Here is a 25,304-nt window from a genome sequence, read left to right as displayed (position 1 = left end):
GTCACAAAAGATACCGCGTTAACAAGCATGCTGTTTTGAAGCACAGTCTCTCTGCTGTGTACCTCTCTGAATAGACACTGTTTCAGAGCCTTAGATGATCAATTCACACAGTGAAATAACACCTTCTTAGTAGAGACCAAGCTAATAGGAATAATTTGTTCATGAATCATGCATATTACTGCCTGGGCCTAGTTAACCCAGAGGTATATGCTGCTCACACATACAGTATGTCTTAAAACCTCTTCATTATTAGAGGCTATGACCTGTAGTTTAGTGCCACAAGTCATATATCCTAGGCTCTAATAAGAGAGAAAATTGTTAACATGTATATAAGAATATGAATATGTTAGGGAACACAAATACTAATGGTTATATTTAGCACAGAACAGGCCTATTACTGACCTGGTGCTGTTGGTTTGGTGATTTCACCACCGTCCCTGTCTCCATGTCTTGATTAAATACATTATCAACATATAGCTCATACACAGTACACGCATCTAATATCTGTGCTGTTTAATACGGTAGTTCCGACATAGCCCATACCAGGTACAGGGGGTTTAGTGATCTCAAACAGCACCGTCCCTGTCTCCATGTCTCGGATCTTGAACCGTGTGAAGTCGATCATGTGAACGTTCTCCTCTGGGGAACATAGGTAGTCTGAAACAGAAAGGGGACAGTACAGAACACATTTCAGTCTGAATACAGGAGGGCTACATACTCTACAGAACACCTTTCAGTCTGAATACAGGAGGGCTACATACTCTACAGAACACATTTCAGTCTGAATACAGGAGGGCTACATACTCTACAGAACACCTTTCAGTCTGAATACAGGAGGGCTACATACTCTACAGAACACATTTCAGTCTGAATACAGGAGGGCTACATACTCTACAGAACACATTTCAGTCTGAATACAGGAGGGCTACATACTCTACAGAACACATTTCAGTCTGAATACAGGAGGGCTACATACTCTACAGAACACCTTTCAGTCTGAATACAAGAGGGCTACATACTCTACAGAACACCTTTCAGTCTGAATACAGGAGGGCTACATACTCTACAGAACACATTTCAGTCTGAATACAGGAGGGCTACATACTCTACAGAACACCTTTCAGTCTGAATACAGGAGGGCTACATACTCTACAGAACACCTTTTAGTCTGAATACAGGAGGGCTACATACTCTACAGAACAGTTCACTGATAATGATCTCTATGTTATAAGACAATTATGCAGCTGTTACAGCCTTGTGCACAATGATTAGGCTCTTCCAAATCATGTCCCTTCACTAAGCACTCTGACCCTGCCCCATCCAGCCACTTGGCCAGCCTGTCAGATCCTCACCTAACAGAGAGACAGAAAGAGCTATTTTTACTCCTCTAATCTTTGCATCTGCCAAGATGTGACACTGACAATAACCACAGTCTTATAGTCACTGGAGAACTTCTCTGTGATAACATGCAGGCCCACAGTGTTTTGTGTCACACTAACAGAACTGACAGTTTGGAATCTGAGACACTTCTATAAGGCCCTCTCACAGAACTGACAGTTTGGAATATGTGGACAGGCAAAACTATTAGGACAGAAATCGAACACTAACCAACACGTCTGGTTCCAATACGGCTCAGTTGGTTGGAGCATGGTGTTGGCAAAACCAGGGCAACACCAACGTGCCAGCCAACTTAACCTAAGGTTCGGGTCGAGGGTACTGTACGCTGATCCCACACTCTTAGAAAAAAGGTTCCAAAAGGGTTCTTCCTCTGTCCCCATAAAATAACCATTTTTGGTTCCAGGTAGAACCCTTTTTGGTTCCATGTAGAACCCTCTCTGTGGAAATGGTAACACATGAAACCCAAAAGAGTTCTACCTGGAACCAAAAGGGTTCTTCAATGGGTTCTCCTATGGGGAAAGGCTAAGAACCTTTTTAGGTTCTAGATAGCACCCTTTTTGCAGATCTGTGCCCAAGGGACAGCATCTACAGCCCTGTGGCATACACTCACCTCCCCACAGGCTGTGGATTAGGACTAAGAGGCTTACATTGTTTCACCGTCACATGGACAGATTGGAAGACGCTAAGGGGATTTGGGGAAACTATAGCTTTTGCTGTATTGTAACCCCCATTCCTCCGACACCACCCCACAAATTGACCACTGCACACTTTCATACACCCCTCCCTACCTGCATCCTATTAAAAACTACAGGTGGGCACCTGCCTCTAAGCCTTTGATATAGCTTCATGTCAAAACTGTACTGAGGTTGAATAGTAAGAGCACATTCTAGTAAGATTTTAGTGAGCCCGCACACACACACACACACACACACACGCACACGCACACGCAAACACACACACGCGCAAAACATACACTGTGTGCACAGACACACGTATGCACGCACACAAACACTCTCTCCCCCCCTCTCTACTTACCTAAGGAACCAGGAACCAGATGGACCAAACTGGCTAGCCAATGGCCAGGAGATATTTTTAGCCTTCCTGTTACCTAGCTGTGCTACATGGAGAGAGGGGAGGTGTCTGTATGTGTATGTGAGTATGCATGGTTTTGTGTGTGTGTGTGTGTGTGTGTGTGTGTGTGTGTGTGTGTGTGTGTGTGTGTGTGTGTGTGTGTGTGTGTGTGTGTGTGTGTGTGTGTGTGTGTGTGTGAGTATGTGTGTGTGAGAGGGGAGGAAGAGGGAGTGATAGACTCAAAGGGCCTTCACACAAATCTGCTGAGGTCTTAAGGCGACGCCCCCTGTTCCTTGCTCCGGCTCTCGTGTTGTTAGGGTCATTAATATAATTGGCAGCAGGCTTTGGACTCTTCTGTATGTGTGTGTGTGTGTGTGTGTGCTGTGCAGATGGCAGTAATTCCCTTGTGAGTTGTGACTGGGTCTCCTGGCTACTTTCCATCTCACCTACTACCCACCTATCATTATAATCCACACCACAGAACTACTACACCAGATAGGTCAAAACGGGTAAAATCGGTGTATACTGTACGTGTGCGGGCATGTGTATTCTCTACTGGTGGGGCCATGGACATTTTTAATAGGTAAGGCCAGATGTCTATGTCTAAGGCCAGAAAGGTTATCTCAGGTGAGAGTACAGTTGATGGGAAAGCACTTAGCACTGGGACATAACCGGAAGTCAGTCCAGCCCCACCACATCACATGCCTGCTGGAATAACAGGCCAGTCAACAGATTTACTGTACATGTAAGCAGCCCTCCAACTTAAACCAGCAACCAAAAACTCTCATTTTTACTTCTGAGGCCTACATACTGTTAGCTCTGAGGGTTACAAAATAACTCCAATTGATGTGAGGCTCATCTGTACTACTGAACTATGGCAACTTTCAAGTTTTATTTAACAAATGCACAAGTACAGTGACATGCTTTACTTGAAATCCCAATCCAACAGTGCTGTACACAATATCAAACTAGTATAAAAAAAACTACAAAAACACAAAAATAAGACAAAAACAGAAGAATTTCAGCTATATTCAGGGTCAGTGTCAATACCAAATTCACAATGTGCAGGGATACTGGAGTATTGAGGTAGATACACTGCATTACCAAAAGTATGTGGACACCTGCTTGTTGAACATCTCATTCCAAATGCATGGGCATTAATATGGAGTTGGTCCCCCCTTTGCAGCTATAACAGCCTCCACCCTTTTGGGAAGGCTTTCCAATAGATGTTGGAACATTGCTGCGGGGACTTGCTTCCATTCAGCCACAAGAGCATTAGTGAGATTGGGCACTGATGTTGGGCGATTAGGCCAGGCTCGCAGTTGGCATTCCAATTCATTCCAAAGGCTTTCGATGGCGTTGAGGCCAGGGCTCTGTGCAAACCAGTCAAGTTCTTCAAAACTAATCTCAACAAACCATTTCTGTATGGACCTGCTTTGTGCATGGGGGCATTGTCATGCTGAAACAGGTAAGGGCCTTCCCCAAAGCACGGAATCGTCTGGAATGTCATTGTATGTTGTAGCATTAAGATTTCCCTTCACTGGAACTAAGGGGCCTAGCCCGAACCATGAAAAACAGCCCCAGACCATTATTCCTCCTCCACCAAACTTTACAGTTGGCACTATGCATTTGGGCAGGTAGTGTTCTCCTGGCATCTGCCAAACCCAGATTTGTTCGTTGGACTGCCAGATGTTGAAGCGTGGTTCATCACTCCAGAGAATGCGTTTCCACTGCTCCAGAGTCCAATGGCGGCGAGCTTTACACCACCCAGCCGACGCTTGGCATTGTGCATGGTGATCTTATGTTTGTACGGCTGCTCGGCCATGGAAACCCATTTCATGAAGCTCCCGAAGGACAGTTCTTGTGCTGAAGCTGCATCCAGAGGTAGTTTAGAACTCAGTAGTGAGTGTTGCGGCCAAGGACACACTCCACGCTTCAGCACTCGGCGGTCCCGTTCTGTGAGTTTGTGTGGCCTACCACTTATCGGCTGAGCCGTTGGTGCTCCTAGATGTTTCCACTTCACAATACCAGCACTTTTGACTCTAGCAGGGCAGAACAACTGACTCGTTGGAAAGGTAGCATCCTATGATGGTGCCACGTTGAAAGTCACTGAGCTCTTCAATGAGGACATTCTAATGTCAATGTTTATCTATGGAGATTGCATGGCTGTGTGCTCGATTTTATACACCTGTCAGCAACTGGTGTGGCTGAAATAGCCGAATCCACTAATTTGAAGGGGTGCCCACATACTTTTGTATATATAGTGCACCTGTATGTGAATAACACAGTGATTTAGGGATAAATGTGGTAAATAAACGGTAGCAATATTGAGGGTTGTACAGTACAGTATATCTGAAATAATTGTCAATGACCATTGAGTTCAAACACTAACTTAAAGCACTTAGGCTAACCTTTTGCTCATCTGTCAGCACAGGTCATTCAGGTTCAAATCAGTATAAAATAATACTATTCAAATTCAAAAGTTGCTGTCCCCTCAATAATAAACAAAGAAGTATAGAACAGACAGTGTTAGAATGTAGATATTCATAACAAAACACGACAGACTATTACTGCTCTATAACATTATTATAGGTCAGTTATGAGTGTAGTGACTGAATGACCTTAATGTGCACTCTGATGCCATATGGTATAGTAGATGTCATCTAACTACCTAACACGTTACATCAGAGGCCAAAGCTGTGTCCAGGCATCAGCTAACAAGTGGTAGAGCAGGCTAGTGCGGCCATTAAATCCTCATCAACATACAGTACAACCATGCTGCAACGCAGCGCCATTTAAATACAGTGTTGGAAAAGTCCAAATTCAATCTCTGGTAGAAAAAATGATGCCGTGCCGTCCGCAAAATTGTAAGGAATTATGTTATTGTGACCATTCTATTTCTATAATAAGACGTCCATTTTCCAATCTGTCAGTCAATCCCAAAGGCTCCACCCACATATTTACAGCCATGACAACCACAACCACAGTATGTTGAAAAGGAAGCTGTTGTTACCCTGGCAACACTGGCACTATGTTCTTGGCACACGGCAGACTTGCCTTCTTTACTGTGACTGTGATGTCTGATAAGAGTGATGTTCTCAGAACATGAGACGGCTACAGATCAGCTAGCTAAACAGGAGCTCCACGAGCAAATTGTATGAGCCCCACTACCCTTACTGCAGTGCAAAGGCTGCATCTCAATAGTCGTCCCCACAACCCATAGTACAAAGAAGGCCGCATCTCAATAGCCTAAAGTGGCTTCCTCCCCTTTACTGATCTGAACACACATGCAAAATAAATTATGGAGGATACCAACTGAACCAGGAAATTGCTTTCACCTGTTCAGTTAATTCATGTCAGTGTAGATCTATGCAATCTGGTTTCCGAGCTGGTCATGGGTGCACCTCAGCCACGCTCAAGGTCCTAAAATATATCATAACCGTCATTGATAAAAGACAGTACTGTGCAGCCGTCTTCATCGACCTGGCCAAGGCTTTCGACTCTGTGAATCACCGCATTCTTATCGGCAGACTCAATAGCCGTGGCTTCTCAAATGACTGCCGTGGTTCACCAACTACTTCTCTGATAGAGTTCAGTGTGTCAAATCGGATGGCCTGTTACGTGGACCTCTGGCAGTCTCTACGGGGGTGCCACAAGGTTCAATTCTCGGGCCGACTCTTTTCTCTGTATGTATCAATGATGTCGCTCTTGCTGCTGGCGATTCTCTGATCCACCTCTATGCAGACGACATCATTCTGTATACATCTGGCCCTTCTTTGGACACTGTGCTAAGAAACCTCCAAACGAGCTTCAATGCCATACAACAGTCGTTCCGTGGCCTCCAACTGTTTTTAAATGCTAGTAAAACTAAGTGCATGCTCTTCAACCGATTGCTATTTCACCTCTATGGCCTATTTATTGCCTTACCTCCCTACTCTTCTACATTTGCACACACTGCACATAGATTTTTCTATTGTGTTTGTTTATGTGCAACTCTGTGCTGTTGTTTTTGTCGCATTGCTTTGCTTTATCTTGGCCAGGTCACAGTTGTAAATGAGAACTTATTCTCAACTGGTCTACCTGGTTAAATAAAGGTGGAATAAATACAAATAAAAAACAACTGTGGGAGAGGAGGAGAGACTATTGAGACACACCCAAAGTGACCAACATTCCATTGCTCACCACAAAAGATGACAATGATAATACCACTACATTATCTGTACCTACTATAGGTCCAATAGTCATTGAGCCATCTGAAGTAACAGGGTCTGAAATGTTGAAGGCTCAGAGTAAGATAGCATCAGAGACCTTTGTGCAGGCAATGCCAAAAGGCACATGGACAAAAGGACAAAAGACCCTAGCCTGTTCCATTAGAGACGGTCATGACGACTCAATGTCAAGCTTGTATGAGCATGAGCTATTCAATCATTTCAGCTAACATGGCGTGGACCAAATCTATCGACTACCCCTGATTATTAATGTAGCCTAAATATCGTATTCCCTTCAATACACATCACAATCACAATATACTGTACACTGCAGGGGCGGCAAGGTAGCCTAGTGGGTAGAGCGTTGGACTAGTAACTGAAAGGTTGCAAGTTCAAATCCCTGAGCTAACAATGTACAAATATGTTGTTCTGCCCCTGAACAGGCAGTTAACCCACTGTTCCTAGGCTGTCATTGAAAATAAGAATTTGTTCTTAACTGACTTGCCTAGTAAAATAAAGGTAAAAAAAAATATATATATATATGATCATACCTGCTTCCTCAAAGGGAATTCTACTTTTGGATTGATTTCTGTTGTAGTTTGAGCTTTTCCCACTCATCCAGTCCAGTGGCCAGGTAGGTAGGGAGAGAATACACTACATGGCTGCCTAACGTTAAATTGATCTTTGGCCCCGTGAAACGCTGCACTGCAAAATGCGTGTGTGATAATAAATCCGAAGCTAACTGGACAGAGGACCGACATATGCCCTGCAGAGGGATGTGCAACACGCCAAGTTTTACACACACACACACACACACACACACACACACACACACACACACACACACACACACACACACACACACACACACACACACACACACACACACACACACACACACACACACACACACACACACACACACACACACGCCAAGTGTGACGACCCTCCCACTCTGTCTGCTGTATTCTCTCTCTGTTATTTCCTTATTAGGATGCTGGTGGGCGGAGTTGGGAGGGTCGTCAGCTTTATGGGAAACACCTGGGCCCGGTGTCTCCCAGGATAAATACACCACTTCCCCATTCATGGAGGAGACTCTCTCCATGCAGACACCTTTGTAGATTGTGTTGTGGTTCTTGGTGGCATGTTTGTTTGTTTGTTTGCTTTGGCACCTTTCAACACCCTGCATTATCACATTCACGCATGTAAAACACTCACTTACACTACTGATTACTGATTACACACACCATTGTATATTTTCCTTAGTTGCTTTAGTTAATAAATATATATTTTGTTACTCCTTATCTCCACGTTGTCTCCCTTTGTTACGGGCGTTGAGCCGGTTCGTGACAAGTGGGGGCTCATCCGGGATCTTTGAACTATTGGTTTGGGAGACCGTGGAGGTACGTGTTTGGTTTGCATATTGAGTTTGATAGGCCCAGTATTGGTTGTCTTTGTTGTTTGGTTTGTGTGCTGCGTTGGAGAGAGAATGGTTAGTTTCCAGGCCCTGCCTAGCCTGAAATTTTGTTCTACTTTCTGTTGGGAAGTCAGTCTGAGGTGGTGAGTAAATCGGCTGTGTACCTCGGTAGGAGATTTGTGTAGGGTAGTGCAACTTGCTACCCGGAGCTATAGCCTTTTTCCCCTGATAGGTTTAGCGACGTGTTTCATTTTTTGGAATATGTTGGGCATGGTTAATGTTTGTTATTTTTGTGTGGTGTCTGTGGACTGAGCAGTTGTCTCGGGGGCACATCCGTGGCTTGGTGGAATTTGCCAGCATGCTGGGGAGTTTTTCCTTGCCAGCGGGCTACAGTGCGTAAATTCCCACCGCAAATCTGCACGAAGACTAGGGTTGAGTTATTGTAGGTTTTGGGGAAGCTCCATATCTCATCTCTCTTCTGTGGTGCTCAGGGTGATTGTCAATTCTCTGGTTGTGGTCTTTTTTTTTTTGTGATTATGGCGTCTTATGTAGATAAGTTCATTTGCTCTCCATCAGAGGAATTGTTAGATTTAGGTACTAAAGAACAGCTGTTGAAGGTCGCGGAACACTACAAGGTTGAGATTAGTGATAAACGTCTAAAGAATTCTATTAGGTTGATATTGAAGGCCAATCTGATGGAGAGTGGTATTCTTGAAGTTACCACTGGGCCAGCCTCTGCTGAGGATTTGCCATCTCCCCATAACGTTACAATGGCCATTCCATCGGTTAGTCCTAGTAGCCTTCTTTTTGAACAGCAGAAAGAACTGCTTTTGTTACAGCTGGAGCATGATCGTGAGAAGAGAGAGCATGATCGGCAGCATGATCGTGAGAAGCTAGAGCATGATCGTGTAAAATATGAAAAGGAATTGGCATTTAAACAAGATATGGAGCGTGCTAAAATCAAGTTGCAACAAGAACGTATAGAGTTGGTTAGGGAAGGAAAGATCTCAGGGGAGAGTTTGTTTTGGGAAGGTGACCCAGATTTACCTAGGGGTAGTTCTGCTTTTGGTCGTGCCCCAGAGACATTTGATATTGTTGGGAACTTACGGTTATTGCCTCAGTTTAATGAAAAGGACCCCGAGACATTCTTTTCGTTGTTTGAGCGGGTTGCTGACGCTAGGAGTTGGCCTGATTCTGACCGCACTTTAATGTTGCAGTGTGTGCTGACTGGTAAAGCACAGGAAGCATATTCAGCTCTTAGTGCACTAGACAGTACCAGTTATGATAAAGTTAAAACAGCTGTGTTACAGATTTATGAACTGGTCCCTGAGGCTTACCGCCAACGATTTAGAACTTTAAAAAGGGATGATAAGCAGACTCATGTTGAGTTTGCGCGACAGTTATCTTTACAGTTTAATCGCTGGTGTTCCGCATCTGCAGTTGTGACTTTCCAAGGGCTGTGTGATCTGATTATGTTAGAGCAATTTAAGGACACAATTCCTGATCGTATTGCCACGTATATTAACGAACAGAAAGTAAAGAATGTTGCTGAAGCTGCGGTTTTGGCGGACGAGTATGTGTTGACTCACAAAAGTGCCTTTGTAGAGCCCCGTATTCGGAAAGAGTGGGGGCGTTCGGATAGATTTGGGCTTCGCTCACCGAGACACTTTGGTTCACGGGCAGAGTTCTATTCAACTAGGGTTGAGCCTGACTCCCATGGTAAAGCTGACTTTGGGCAGGAGTGTCACTACTGTCAAGGTTCAGGTCATTGGAAAAACGAATGTCCACTTCTCAGGTCAAAGGGTGCTTATGCTAAATCTAAGCCTACCGCGTTAGCTGCACCTGTTCCACATCAGTTCACTCATGACTCATTTTCTCAAGCCCAGGAGAATGTGAAAGTCCATATTGATCCAGACTATTTACCTTTCATTACGGAAGGTTTTGTGTCTATGTTAGGAAGTAAAGACCTAGTGCCAGTGAAGATCCTGAGAGACACAGGTGCCTCTGAATCATTTGTGTTGGAGTCTGTGTTACCCTTTTCTGCTGAGACTGATTCGGGGAATAGTGTTCTAATTAGGGGAATAGGTTTGAACACTCTGTCAGTTCCATTGCATAAACTGATGTTGGATTGTGGGCTGGTGAAGGGTGAAGTTGTTGTGGGGGTGCGTCCTTCGTTGCCTATTGAGGGTATCGACGTTATCCTTGGGAATAACTTGGCTGGTGAGCGTGTATGGCCAGTCGTGTTTCCATCTCTCGTGGTTTCCACTAAGCCGTCATTTGTTGGGATTCCTGATGAGAATGTACAGAGTTTCCCAGAGGTGTTCTCTGCGTGTGCAGTGACACGTTCTATGAGCCGTGGCGAACTGGTTACTGCGCCGACTAATGATAATAATACAAAGTATGTCACTGTTTTCCCTGTTATACCGTTATCTGTAACCCGGTCAGATCTAATCAATGCGCAACGGGATGACCCCACATTGGAAGAGTTGCGTGATCAAATTGTGCCTGTAGAACAGTTGGGAGATGTCGCCCATGGCTATTTTCTCCAAGAGGATGTCCTGATGAGAAAGTGGTTGTCTCATGATAGTTGTTTTCTGGGGGAGGCAATTAGTCAGGTTGTTGTACCAGTTAAGCTTCGTGAGTTGGTGTTGGAAACTTCTCACAGCGATGTTGCTGGACATATGGGGGTGAGGAAAACCTACAATCGCATATTAAAACATTTCTTTTGGCCTAGATTAAAGAGGGATGTTTCTGATTTTATCAAAACTTGTCACACCTGTCAATTAACTGGTAAGCCTAATCAAGCTATTAAACCAGTACCATTGTTTCCTATTCCTGTACTCAGCCAACCTTTTGAGTATCTGATTATTGACTGTGTGGGCCCTCTGCCTCGTTCTAAAAAGGGTAGCAGTTACCTGTTCACTGTGATGTGTCAGACCACTAGGTTTCCTGCTGCCTATCCTCTCCGATCTATCACGACTAAATCGGTGTTAAAAGCTTTGACTCAGTTTCTCTCATTGTTTGGAATCCCTAAGGTCATTCAGAGTGATCAAGGATCTAATTTTACCTCTAATCTGTTTAGTCAGGTTCTTCAACAGCTCCATATTAAACACAATTTGTCTAGCGCCTATCACGCGCAAAGTCAAGGAGCACTGGAACGTTTCCATCAAACACTTAAGTCTTTGTTGAGAGCTTATTGTACTGAGATGGATAAGGATTGGGAGGAGGGGTTGCCTTGGTTACTGTTAGCCGCTAGGGAAGTTTCACAGGAGAGCACAGGTTTCAGTCCAAATGACCTTGTGTTTGGACATAGGGTGCGTGGACTTTTATCTGTTCTCCAGGATGACTGGAAGTCTCCCGAGCCTCCTCAGTCCCTATTATCATATGTGTGTGATTTCCGGCGACGACTGTACGCCGCTGGTGAAATGGCTAAAGAGAAGTTATCATCTTCACAGGAGAGGATGAAGGGCATATTTGATCGCCGAACTGAGCCTCGTCACTTTATTCCAGGTGACCAGGTTCTTGCTCTGCTGCCAATTGTTGGTTCTCCTTTTCAAGCCAAGTTTCAAGGTCCATATACAGTGGTGCGCCAGTACACTGAGCAAAATTATCTAGTTGCCACTCCAGAACGGAGGAAAGCACACCAGCTGTGCCATGTAAATCTGTTAAAACCTTATTATGCACGTTCCTCTGAGACTGAACAGTGGGATTCTACAGAGGACGGTAAACCTGTTCTTTTGGCTGATACCGTTGTTTCCTTGTGTTCTTGTCCTGCTAGTTCTGTGCATGAGGAGGAAGATGTTCCTGGTCCTGACGATTGTATATTGCAGGGTAGATTGAAAAATTCAGAAACACTGGATATTTTAGACAGTCTTCTCACTCACCTACCTGTTGATGGGCGGAAAGAGATGGTTGGTCTTATTCAGAGATTTCCAGGTTTGTTTTCTGATACACCTACACGTACAAACTTAATAGAACATGATATTGACATTGGAGGTGCTGACCCCATTCGTCAGCGGTTCTATAGAGTTTCTTCAGAGAAACTACGTTGTCTGGATGCTGAGGTCAAGTACATGCTGGAGAGTAAGATAGCAGAGCCTTCTTTCTCCAGTTGGGCTTCTCCCTGTATCTTGGTCAGTAAACCGGATGGAACAAACCGTTTTTGTACGGACTACCGTAAGGTAAACGGTGTCACAAAGCCAGATTCATTTCCTCTTCCTCGGATGGAGGACTGTGTTGATCAAGTCGGTGCAGCTAAGTTTGTGAGCAAATTTGACCTGTTAAAAGGCTATTGGCAGGTGCCACTGACGAGTAGGGCACGTGAAATCTCTGCCTTTATTACACCCTTTGGTCTGTACTCGTATTCGGTTATGAGTTTCGGTCTGCGCAATGCACCTGCCACTTTTCAGCGACTTATGAACAGGGTTGTCGCCGGTCTGACCGGGTGCGCTGTTTATTTGGACGATGTAGTAATATATGCAGATACTTGGGAAGAACATCTGTCCCGTATTCAAGCCTTGTTCGAACGTCTGGCTGCGGGTCGCCTCACAATCAATCTGGCTAAATGTGAGTTTGCTCAGGCGACCGTTACATACCTTGGAAAAGTGGTTGGGCAGGGTGAAGTGCGTCCTGTTCGGGCTAAAGTGGTGGCTATTGATGCTTTTCCACCACCAACTACTAAAAAGGAACTGATGCGTTTCTTGGGCATGATTGGGTATTACCGTAGTTTTTGTAGGAACTTCTCTACTGTGGTCGCTCCCTTGACAGATATGCTGAAAGCTAAGGCTGTTTACGTTTGGTCTACTCGTTGTCAACACGCTTTTGAAGATGCAAAGAGGTTGCTGACCTCAACTCCGGTGCTGGCTGCTCCTCGCGTGGATTTGTCATTTACCTTGCAGGTGGATGCTAGTCATGTGGGGGCAGGTGCAGTTTTGCTGCAAGCAGATGTGTCTGGGATTGAGAGGCCTGTTAGTTTCTTTTCCAAAAAGTTTAACGATTATCAGTTGAACTATTCGGTTATTGAAAAGGAAGCGCTAGCACTCATTTGGGCGCTACAACACTTCGAAGTGTATGTCGGGTCGGGGGTTGTGCCCATTGTGGTCTACACCGACCATAACCCCCTCACTTTTTTGAGGTCCATGATGTGTCCAAACCAGAGGATAATGCGATGGTGTTTATTTTTACAATCATTCCATCTCGATGTGAGGCACATCCGGGGGACTGAAAACGTGATTGCTGATGCGCTCTCTCGTGCGCCCTGTTCCTAAATGTTTACGTGACTGACCATTGTTTCGGGTTGTCATGTTCTATCTTTCCTGTCTGTTCCCTCCTGGTCGTGTGTTCTTCTTTCCTCTTAAATATTGCTTCCTATGCACAAAGGTTGCTGAGGTCTGGGGAGGAGGTTGGTTGGTGCAGGTGGAGGTGTGAACACATAACCCCTCGTCAATTTGTGGCGCAGAAGCTGTGTCAATTTGGAACTTAAGCTGGTATTTTGTTCCGGGGTCCTTGTTGGTCCCCGGTTTTATGGGGGGGGATGTGACGACCCTCCCACTCTGTCTGCTGTATTCTCTCTCTGTTATTTCCTTATTAGGATGCTGGTGGGCGGAGTTGGGAGGGTCGTCAGCTTTATGGGAAACACCTGGGCCCGGTGTCTCCCAGGATAAATACACCACTTCCCCATTCATGGAGGAGACTCTCTCCATGCAGACACCTTTGTAGATTGTGTTGTGGTTCTTGGTGGCATGTTTGTTTGTTTGTTTGCTTTGGCACCTTTCAACACCCTGCATTATCACATTCACGCATGTAAAACACTCACTTACACTACTGATTACTGATTACACACACCATTGTATATTTTCCTTAGTTGCTTTAGTTAATAAATATATATTTTGTTACTCCTTATCTCCACGTTGTCTCCCTTTGTTACGGGCGTTGAGCCGGTTCGTGACACCAAGTCAGCCAGAATTACAGATGGAGAGAGAATGTCATCAGATTTTCCTCATCGTGACCCAGACGGTGTGAAAAGTTTCATAGAAATAAATGTACTCTACGAAACAAATTTCACACCCAAAAAGTCACCAAAAAGCCCTGCAATCACAGCTCCTAAATGTCTCTCCATTCTTTCTCCTCACTGGGTAAGGCCTGCACGTAGATAATAGATGGACATACGTCATAGCCGAGGTTAAAATCCTAACAGACCTCATCCGCTGTACTTTTAGGGTGATTTAAATGATCATTGTGTATATTTCATCACGGGGAAAGACAACACAAGATTGTGATTTACGCCTAAAACATCGAGAGAGGGACAGAAAGATGACAAATATGTCGTGAATCATCGGATTTAACATGAAGAGGTTCCACTTTCTATTCAGCTGAATGGTTATCCTTGAAGAGGAGGATGAGAGGAGAGGAAAGGAGAGAATGAGTGGAGAGGTGGGAGGAGAGGAGAGAAGAGGAAGATTATACATTGTAATTGAATGTTAAAACAGTTTTGTTCATTAACCGCATCACAGCAACAACCTGGTCCATGATGACATGTACCAGTATTCCCTGGAGTAACTAGGCTAATCAAGCTATGGCTTCCTTTACAGAGAAAACCATTAAAAATACATTTCTGCAATCCCACCGGGAGTTGAACTGCATGTTACAATACATAACCGTCTGAGTAGAGACAGCCTATTGATATCATTGAGCAAGGTGGTCCAGGTGATCTACGCCTCTATGGAGGGTGCATGTGTATGTTCAGTAGGGTGTGACTGTCCTCTCAGTCTGTGTTCTATGGGCTGCTGCTGCTCCATATGGTGAAGGGGATCTAGTTGTGATGCCTATGTGTGGTTCTGTCTGTGCATGTGTGAGTGTAAGGGACCCTGCTCTATGAGTGTTTGAATGTTTATGACTAATATGTGGCCATGCGCTGTGTGTGTATGCGTGTGTGTGTTCCTGCGCGACTGTGTGTGTCTGTGTGCTTGCTCATTTGTGTGTCGGCAACTCGGTGGCAGAGAGTTGCCGGAAGGCTCTGAAGTGTCAGCGTCACCCAGGTTCCCTCTCTCTCTCTCTCTCCCTCCCTCTTTCGCTAACCCTCTTTTTCTCTCCCTCCCTCTCCCTGAGAGGAGCACACCTCTTCACTTCCTTTTCCTTTAACAGCATCACCTAGCAACGCTCCTTCTGATGCTGTGCCAGGACATTTTGCTTTCTGCTCCACCTCCATCCATCCCCCCACCCCACCCCACCCCTCCCTCCATCCCTGCCCCCACCCCTCCCTCCATTCATCCCACCTCCCACCCCTCCCTCCATCCCTCCCCCCACCTCCCTCCCTCCATTCATCCCACCCACCCCTCCCTCCATTCATCCCACCCCCCACCCCTCCCTCCATCCCACCCCCCACCCCTCCCTCCATTCATCCCACCCCCCACCCCTCCCTCCCTCCCTCCATCCCACCCCCCACCCCTCCCTCCATTCATCCCACCCCCCACCCCTCCCTCCCTCCCTCCATCCCACCCCCCACCCCTCCCTCCACCCCTCCCTCCATTCATCCCACCCCCCACCTCTCCTCCTGCTCTACCTTTCCTCCCCTCCACCTGCCCACTGTGCATGAACAAAATACAACAAAACACGAAACGAAACAAAGCAGAGCAGAACGACTCATGTTAGGGTTCATTCAAATGGTAATGAAACGCTATCAGCTGGCCTCAGATCTGTTAATGCTGTATAGATATGGTCGTTGTCATGAAAAAACAAACAGATCTGGGATGGTGAAATGGGATGATGAAATGCTACATTACAGTGATCTGATAAAGTGGTGTCAGACCACTGGGCCTCCTGCTGTGAGTGTGTGCGAGTGTGTGTGTACGGACGCGTGTGTTCGTGCGTGTGTCTCCGCGTGGTCGTGTGTCTTTCTCTGTCTGGTACTTAACGAGAGGTAGCCTAGTGGTTAAGAGTGTTGGGCCAGTAACCAAAAGGCTGCTGGTTTGAATCCCTGAGCTGATAAAATCGGTCTGTGCCCTTGAGCAAGGCACTTAACCCTAATTGCTCCTGTAAGTCGCTCTGGATAAGAGTGTCTGACAAAATGACTCAAAAGGCTTCTTTCTGCCTGTAATACATTACAGTGTGATGCACAACACCTTCAGATATGTCTTGGAACAGATGTGTCAACATACAACATGGTACATTGACATGAACTCCACGTAATGGGAATGTGGGTTTTATGCAGGTTCTATGCTTTATGTACAGTCCTTATATTCATACACAGTAGACGACAAGGCTACAGGATATGATAGAGCCTCAGGTTATTCCAAAACTGGACACACAACAGCATGGGCTGACAGTGATCTGCATTTCTTGCCTCTAGTGCTTCAAAGATCACCGAAGTATTGCAGAGGAGTAAAATTAGACTCATTCTTGAGTCATGCTGTTCTTACAGAACGGACCTGTTTTGACACAAGATGGTCGTTCGTGGCATTCATCAACAGCAAGCGATGGCCATATATAGTTCTTATAGAAATGGACCTGTTTTGACACAAGATGTCTGTTTATGGCATTCATCATCAGTAAGCGACTGGCAGCCATTTATAGCTCCTAATCCCCCAGATTAGCCAGGAGGAGTTAGAAGACTTTTCAGCCACAAGCTTTGTTCACATCTACCTTTTTCTTTATTTTGAGTTGAATAGAGCTGTCAATCAATGTGGATAATTAAGTCATGTTATTAGGCTATTAAATAGAATAAATCAAATATGGCCCATAAAATACCCAAGGACATCTGTTCACAGGACATGTCGAAAACATTTGTCTCCCACAGGAACAAATCTACATTTTAAATGGCTGTTCATTTCAGGTTGATAGTAATAGGCTTTTTATTATGCTTCTTCACACAACATGTCTAAAATCTGCTGCCTGTAGGCTACTGGCTTGCAGCCTGGCTGACTGTGAGTTGATTGGCTGGCTGGCTGTGAGGTTTATTGAAAGGTTGTGTTTTTATTTAACAGCTGAATGCAGATTAGATTTCCTCCCTCCTCTTATCTTCCTCCTCAGCCCCCGCTCGGTCTGCCGTTTGGTCAGAGTGAAAAAGCAGCTTGATTTTTTAAAGGGCATGAGTGAGAGAGCTTGTGTCTGTTTGTGTGCATAATGGTCTGGGGGAGAGGTATCAGGAGGGTTTACGCGTTAATCACCCTGATAGTGTCATTGCGCAAAATGGTACGCAGCATCATCTGAATATGTGTGCAACAAAAGGTCAACATTCACCCTCTGCTACCATTTCTGTCAATCCGTCTACACATACAGTTTGACTCATACGTTTGATAAATCCAACGTTTGCACCACACAGAACACACTGCAACTGCCTCTGCAACGCAATGATGTAAGTCAAACGCAGCATTCCATTGGAAATGAATGTACTTCTGGTGTACTAAAACGCAATGAAGCTGTCGGTGTGATCGAGGCATTAATGTCTGAATTTGAGCTGCAATTGGCTGTGAGAGAAGTGTTGCTGTGTGGTTGCGGTGCAGAACACACTAGCTCTGTTCACAAGCCCTGTGAGTGAACACAATATTCTGTTGTCCTAGGCGCTACATCATGCTAACCACACACACTAGGGTAACCAATCGATTGCCACATCTATAAAAAAAAGCATTCCAAATGGACCCCAACACAAACACAACTACACTATCTCACGCACACACACACACACACACACACACACAAACACACACACACACACACACACACACACACACACACACACACACACACACACACACACACACACACACACACACACACACACACACACACACAGATGCATCTTCAACAGACAGTTAACTGTGTTCCACTTCAAAAAAGATAGAGGAAGTGGACCAACTGTGTGTCTACAGTAGCCTATAACAACAATATGTGACGGTAAGATGTTGACTATAAAAATAGGCCTATTTTAAACACACACAAGGTAGACCTACTAAGTGATAGAAAATGTCTATCATTTTGTTTTGATTCTAACAAACCTTCCTATGTTGTTTTGATGAAAGCAGTTTGTTTACTGGTCATAATTTGAGGACCTACATCGGCTTGTATTTAGCAGTCAATCCCTCACCCCCAGAACAAGCTGAGGAAGGGGGAGAAACATTTAGAAATAAGTTACATCCTCCTTTATTCATCTGCTTTAGAACTTTGAGAATGAAATCCATTTGATCAGAGGCGGAGCTTTAGAGGCCACAGTATAGGCTGCTACAGGTTAATACACTGCGTCAGCCAACCAGGAGCAAGCACAAACACATACTAGGAAGTGGAGGATCAAAGGAAAGGCTCTGACCCTACCCTTAAGCTTACAATAAGCATATTGTAGGGCAAAACAACTGTCACATTATAGCCAAGTTTGACTTTGCAGCTTGGCCATGAAGGCCAAGTTGGAGCCATGTTTTAGGGCCATAGGCAAACTAAACAAAGCCCAGGAAGCTCCAGTTACACTGCAGTAGCACATCTCTCTGACAGCTTTCCTCTGATATCTACCATCTACCACTACAGTACTTCACTGGCCCCCAGGGTCACACTGCTACCAGTTGAGAAAGAAAAGGCCGGCGGCCATTTTAAACTCTGCTCTATGTTGATAGGATTCTGTGCCAAACGTCACAAAGAATGGAGGCAAATTAAATGAACATGGCTGGGTAATATAGAACGACTGTCTGTTATGTGTTATTGTACCGTAGGGCTGTATTAGCTTGAATGGGAATCGTCTCAGTTCATCACATCATCCCATTCAGAGGGTGAACACACGCATGCACACACACGCACGCACGCACGCACGCACGCACGCACGCACACACACACACACACACACACACACACACACACACACACACACACACACACACACACACACACACACACACACACACACACACACTTTAACACACTCACACTCATAGCGGTATGACTAAGCTCATATATTCCTCCAGGCTCTCTTTCCACTATGTGGCATACTGAGTTTACCGGTCTGTCTGGAAACAGATTCCCCTACCCCAGCACTTAAGGCATAGATACATTCAAATATCATGTGAACCTTTTTTCAGACCTGCATCATAGTAACACATATCATCAGACTGGTATAACAACAGTCTGTCCGACAATAAAGGCTTAGTAATACATGTTTTTACCACTGTATCTTCTACTAGGCAGATTAATCATTATTTTAATTATGAATTATTTTGTTTTGTAATACATAATGTTGAGGGCCACTTGGAAATGTCATGGTGGGCTGGATACAGCCATAGGGCCGAGGGTTGTGTGTCCCTGACCAAAGGAGTCCAGCCCGCACGTGCACACACACATCAGATGACAATGAGTCAATGGCTTGCTGCTTTCAACAAGGAATGATGCATTCTCAATACCCCAATGTGCTAGTCAATAGATAATACATTTTGTATTACTTAGGCCTATCCATTGACGAGTTTCACTGCAAATGAAAAACATTGACAGTCAATGACTTGCGTTAATTGTTAACCTTCAAATCAACAGGCAACTGCTTTGTTATACTATAGATAACACTTGTTTAATCCAATTGGAGTTGCTTTGACCCAAGTGAGGAACAATATCCCCACCACAAGTCATCTATCCACCTCCAAAAACTAGAAGAGAGGAGAAGAGAGAAACGCACGTGACAGGAGAAGAGAGGAGAAGAGAGAAACGCACGGGACAGGAGAAGAGAGGAGAAGAGAGAAACGCACGGGACAGGAGAAGAGAGGACAGGGGAGGAGAGGAGAATAAAAAAGGACTCTCCTGCCCATTGACATCAGATGAATGGCCCCCATAGAACAGTAGCTTACCTTGTGACAGATGCAAAGAGCAGATTTAAATTAGGCCGGCCACACAGATCAATTTTAATTAAAGCTCCAGCAATTGTGGTGACAGTCAAGTCCAGAGACTGTAAATACAGTCAGGGGAAAATACAGTTAGAGAGAAATGTTGTTGTTTATCAGATAGGCAGTGATGAAGTGTTTCCCTGACTTTAATTCAATGTCTCTGTGATAGATGGAGACACCGAGAGACTGTAGGAGCTGGACATGTAGGAGCTGGACATGAAGTGGGTTGGACTTACTGAATAAGTGATTCATTACTGGAGAGTTAATATACTTGCATTAATATACTTACAGTAATGTCTTTCATATGCTCATTTGAAGAAAAGACAATTACACTGCAGACAAATAAACACACACAATGAGTGATGAGGACTGGACAACGAGGTGAGGACTGGACAACAAGGTAAGTAGGTGTAATAAATAACAAGCAATATCTAATATACAGCATAGTCCTGTTCCTTTTTGATGTGGCTCGACAACTACAGAAAGAAGTCAATAAGTGTGAGAAAAAATGCTATAATTCTATATTTAGCATCTCATTATGTCACCTAAGGACAACTGATTGAAATGGTCTGTCTGAATCTGATGTGGTGAGACAGAGACCTGCCACTATACAGGCTGGTTCCTCACTTCACCCCACACACAAAGAGCAGCCCAGTCCGCCTGCCAAAAGCCTGTTGTTCTATTGTTTAGCTACCTAGGATGATTTTTCAAGAGTGGCGGTCTATATTCAAGCAATTGCTTGTGTGGTGAGACACTTCCTGCGTGCCAAAAGCCAGTTGGGTTAGTATTGGCTGACTAGAGTGGAATGAGCTATTCCTGAGGACGGATTCTCCCTGGTGAACAATCTGAAGCAATTATGACTAATACTATCACAACAAAGTCGGCCACCTGACTACATTTGAGTAATAGGATGACATCCAAGATTGTGTGAACTAGCCACAACAAATGTCAAAAATGTATCTGCTCGATGTGTGCATGTGCCAAAGAGATAATGTGAATCTGTCTCCAGTTTCCTTTAGAGATCGTTACTCATAACAGTATGAAATATACAGTGCCAATCAAAGGTTTAGACACATCTACTCATGTGTTGAATCTACTCACATCTACTCTACATTGTAGAATAATAGTGAAGACATCAAAATGATGAAATAACACATATGGAAACACCAAAAAAGTGTTAAACAAATCAAAATATATGTTATATTTGAGATTCTTCAAAGTAGACACCATTTGCCTTGATGACAGCTTTGCACACTCTTGGCATAGACATAGGAACTGCAATCTGGGCGCTAATAAATCAGGTTTCCCATAGAAAAACATTAGAAAACACAAGGACCTCATAAATTTCCCTGGATAGATTGTGCTCGGGATTTCGCCTGCCAAATCAGTCCTGTTATACTCACAGACATTATTTTAACAGTTTTAGAAACTTTAGAGTGTTTTCTATCCAGTACTACCATGCATATGCATATCCTAGCTTCTGGGCCTGCGTAACAGGCAGTTTACTAATTTATGCAGAAATCCAGGTAATTCCAAAGGGTTCACCTACTTTTTCTTGCCATTGTATATGTCAGATGTTTAGCTGGAATGGAATGCTCGTATCCTGTATATTTGACTGTGACGTGGTTTTCTAACCTAGCGATCTTAACATCAATGCACTTACTTGTTGTTCAGGATAAGTATCAAATGTAAATGTTTTACATATAGATCTCATATTACTGTATTGAATGTTTTTACATTTTTAATATCGATTTCATAAATGTACAGTATCATTTGTACATTCATTTAATAAAAATGCAGTTATTTATTCAATTGACTGTGTAAAACCTAGCAGTACTACTTCTTTCTAAGACAGTGAGGCAGATATGCAGGGCATTTGGGAATGTTTTAGACGCCTTCCCTTTTTTACACATTTTGTTACGTTTCAGCCTTATTCTAACATTTCTAAATTTAAAAAATCCTCATCAATCTACACACAAAATCCCATAACGGCAAAGCGAAAACAGGTATTTAGAAATGTTTGCACATTTATAAAAACAAAAACAAAAACAGAAATACTTGATTTACATAAGTATTCAGACCCTTTGCTATGAGACTCGAAATTGAGCTCAGGTGCATCCTGTTTCCATTGATCATCCTTGAGATGTTTCCACAACTTGATTGGAGTCCACCTGTGGTAAAGTCAATTGATTGGACATGATTTGGAAAGGCACACACCTGTCTATATAAGGTCCCAAAGGTGACAGTGCATGTCAGAGCAAAACCAAGCCATGAGGTCGAATTAATTATCCGTAGTGCTCTGAGACAGGGAAGGGTACCAAAACATTTCTGCAGCATTGAAAGTCCCCAAAAACACAGTGGCCTCCATCATTGTTCAATGGAAGAAGATTGGAACCACCAAGACTCTTTCTAGAGCTGGCCGCCCGGCCAAACTGAGCAATCGGGGGAGAAGGGCCTTGGCCAAGGAAGTGACCAAGAACCTGATGGTCACTCTGACAGAGCTCAGGAGTTCCTCTGTGGAGATGGGAGAACCTTCCAGTAGACAACCATCTCTGCAGCACATCAACAATCAGGCCTTTATGGTAGAGTTGCCACACGGAATCCACTCCTCACATAAAAGGCACATGACAGCCCGCTTGGAGTTTGCCAAAAGGCACCTAAAGGACTCTCAGACCATGAGAAACAAGATTCTCTGATCTGATGACACCAAGATTGAACTCTTTGGCCTGAATGCCAAGTGTCACGTCTGGAGGAAATATGGTGAAGCATGGTGGTGGCAGGATCATGCTGTGGGGATGTTTTTCAGTGGCAGGGACTGGGAGACTAGACAGGATCGAGGGAAAGATGAACGGAGCAAAGTACAGAGAGATCCTTGATGAAAACCTGCTCCAGAGCGCTCAGGACCTCAGACAGGGGCGAAGGTTCACCTTCCAACAGGACAAAAACCCTAAGAACACAGCCAAGACAATGCAGGAGTGGCTTTGGGACAAGTCTCTGAATGTCCTTGAGTGGCTCAGCTAGAGCCCGAACTTGAACCCGATGGAACATTTCTGGAGAGACTTGAAAATAGCTGTGCAGCGACTCTCCCCATTCAACCTGACAGAGCTTGAGTGGATCTGTAGAGACGAATGGGAGAAAATCCCCAAATATAGGTGTGCCAAGCTTGTAGCATCATACCCAAGAAGACTTGAGGCTGTAATCGCTGAAAGGTGCTTCAACAAAGTACTGAGTAAAGGGTCTGAATACATACAGTTGAAGTCGGAAGTTTACATACACCTTAGCCAAATACATTTAAACAAAAATTTTCACAATTCCTGACATTTAATCCTTGTAAAAATTCCTTGTCTTAGATCAGTTAGGATCACCACTTTATTTTAAGAATGTGAAATGTCAGAATAATAGTAGAGAGAATGATTTATTTCAGCTTTTATTTCTTTCATCACATTCCCAGTGGGTCAGAAATGTACATACACACAATTAGTATTTGGTAGCATTGCCTTTAAATTGTTTAACTTGGGTCAAACGTTTCGGGTACCCTTCCACAAGCTTCCCACAATAAGTTGGGTGAATTTTGGCCCATTCCTACTGACAGAGCTGGTGTAACTGAGTCAGGTTTGTAGGCCTCCTTGCTCACACATGATTTTTCAGTTCTGCCCAAAAATGTTCTATAGGATTGAGGTCATGGCTTTGTGATGGCCACTCCAATACCTTGACTTTGTTGTCCTTAAGCCATTTTGTCCATTTGGAAGACCCATTTGCGACCAAGCTTTAACTTCCTGACTGATGTCTTGAGATGTTGCTTCAATATATCCACATAATTTTCCTGCCTCATGATGCCATCTATTTTGTGAAGTGCATCAGTCCCTCCTGCAGCAAAGTTTTACTGTGGATATAGATACTTTTGTACCCGTTTCCTCCAGTATCTTCACAAGGTCCTTTGCTATTGTTCTGGGATTGATTTGCACTCTTCGCACCAAAGTACGTTCATCTCTAGGAGACAGAACGCGTCTCCTTCCTGTGCGGTATGATGGCTGCGTGGTCCAATGGTGTTTATACTTGTGTACTATTGTTTGTACAGATGAACGTGGTACCTTCAGGCGTTGTGAAATTGCTGCCAAGGATGAACCAGACTTTTTTTCTGAGGTCTTGGCTGATTTATTTTGTTTTTCCCATGATGTCAAGCAAAGAGGCATTGAGTTTGAAGATAGGACTTGAAATACACCCACAGGTACACCTCCAATTGACTCAAATTATGTCAATTAGCCCATCAGAAGCTTCTAAAGCCATGACGTAATTTTCTGCAATTTTCCAAGCTGTTTAAAGGCACAGTCAACTTAGTGTATGTAAACTTCTGACCCACTGGAATTGTGATACAGTGAATTATAAGTGAAATAATCTATCTGTAAACAATTGTTGGAAAAATTACTTGTGTCATGCACAAAGTAGATGTCCTAACCGACTTGCCAAAACTATAGTTTGTTAACAAGAAATTTGTGGAGTGGTTGAAAAACAAGTGTATGTAAACTACTGCATGCTGAATAAATTCCTGCAGTGAATCCTGTATTTGATGTGCCTTCTACATAGCCCCCCCCCCTATGATCCCTGTTCATTTCCTTATATCATAAGCCCCATGCAGCATACATACAGTACACTGATAAGAAACCATTTCTCACTTCACAAAACACTCTCTCTCCATGGGCTAGATGACATTTATTTTCCTCATCATGCCTGTCTCAGAGAAACAGAGTGTCTCCCTCTCTTACCAGCTCTGAGCCACTGTGTCTCCCTGCAACCCCAAAATGGATGCAGTTACCTCCCAAAGCACTGCCATGAAAGTCATTTACACAGCAAGCCGTGTCATTTTCTCCTTCAGTCTTTCACTGGTTATTTCTCCTCCATATACTGGCAGTTCAGCAAAACATTTACAAAATGGATCTCTTTATAGTCTTGGTATACATGTAACATTTGCATCGATTGAATAATTCCGATTTTTTTTGGTTCATTAATGCTGATATAAAAGGAGTAAGAAAACCATAGGACCAAATTCAACACGACTGCATGTCATAAAGGACGGGGTGAAAAAGAGGACAATGACATTCTATACAATGATCATAAATCAAATAAGTATCATTTCATAGCAGGTGGCTATCATAAAGCATTTGTGAGAGAAATGCCATTAATGCCATTTGATCTATGGTTTCCTGAATGTATCCTACACTGCAGCTATGGGAGCTAGAGACCAAAACACAATGTCAGAGACAGTGAACACAGCAAATGTAACACATACAGTATCAGCTAAACCTGCCTTCTAATCAGAAATGATATGCCCTGTAAACAAATGTCCGGATGCGTTGTTCATTGAGT

The 25,304-nt window shown here is 44.0% G+C and overlaps 1 protein-coding gene across 1 annotated transcript in view; it reads right to left on the bottom strand.

Moving 5' to 3' along the window:
* The window catches only part of LOC109875595 (protein unc-119 homolog A-like), a 31,787-nt gene that overhangs the window by 4,055 nt on the left and 2,428 nt on the right, over window positions 1-25,304 (bottom strand). Inside the window, exon 2 of the mRNA XM_031796048.1 lies at window positions 544-657. Within this exon, the coding sequence (XP_031651908.1) occupies window positions 544-657 (114 nt within the window). The remainder of the gene's footprint in view (window positions 1-543; window positions 658-25,304) is intronic.

This window comes from Oncorhynchus kisutch, linkage group LG18 (assembly GCF_002021735.2).
Source record: "Oncorhynchus kisutch isolate 150728-3 linkage group LG18, Okis_V2, whole genome shotgun sequence".
NCBI lineage: Eukaryota > Metazoa > Chordata > Actinopteri > Salmoniformes > Salmonidae > Oncorhynchus > Oncorhynchus kisutch.
The sequence above is the reverse complement of the archived record's forward strand: the minus strand, read 5'-3'. Positions and strand labels throughout refer to the sequence as shown.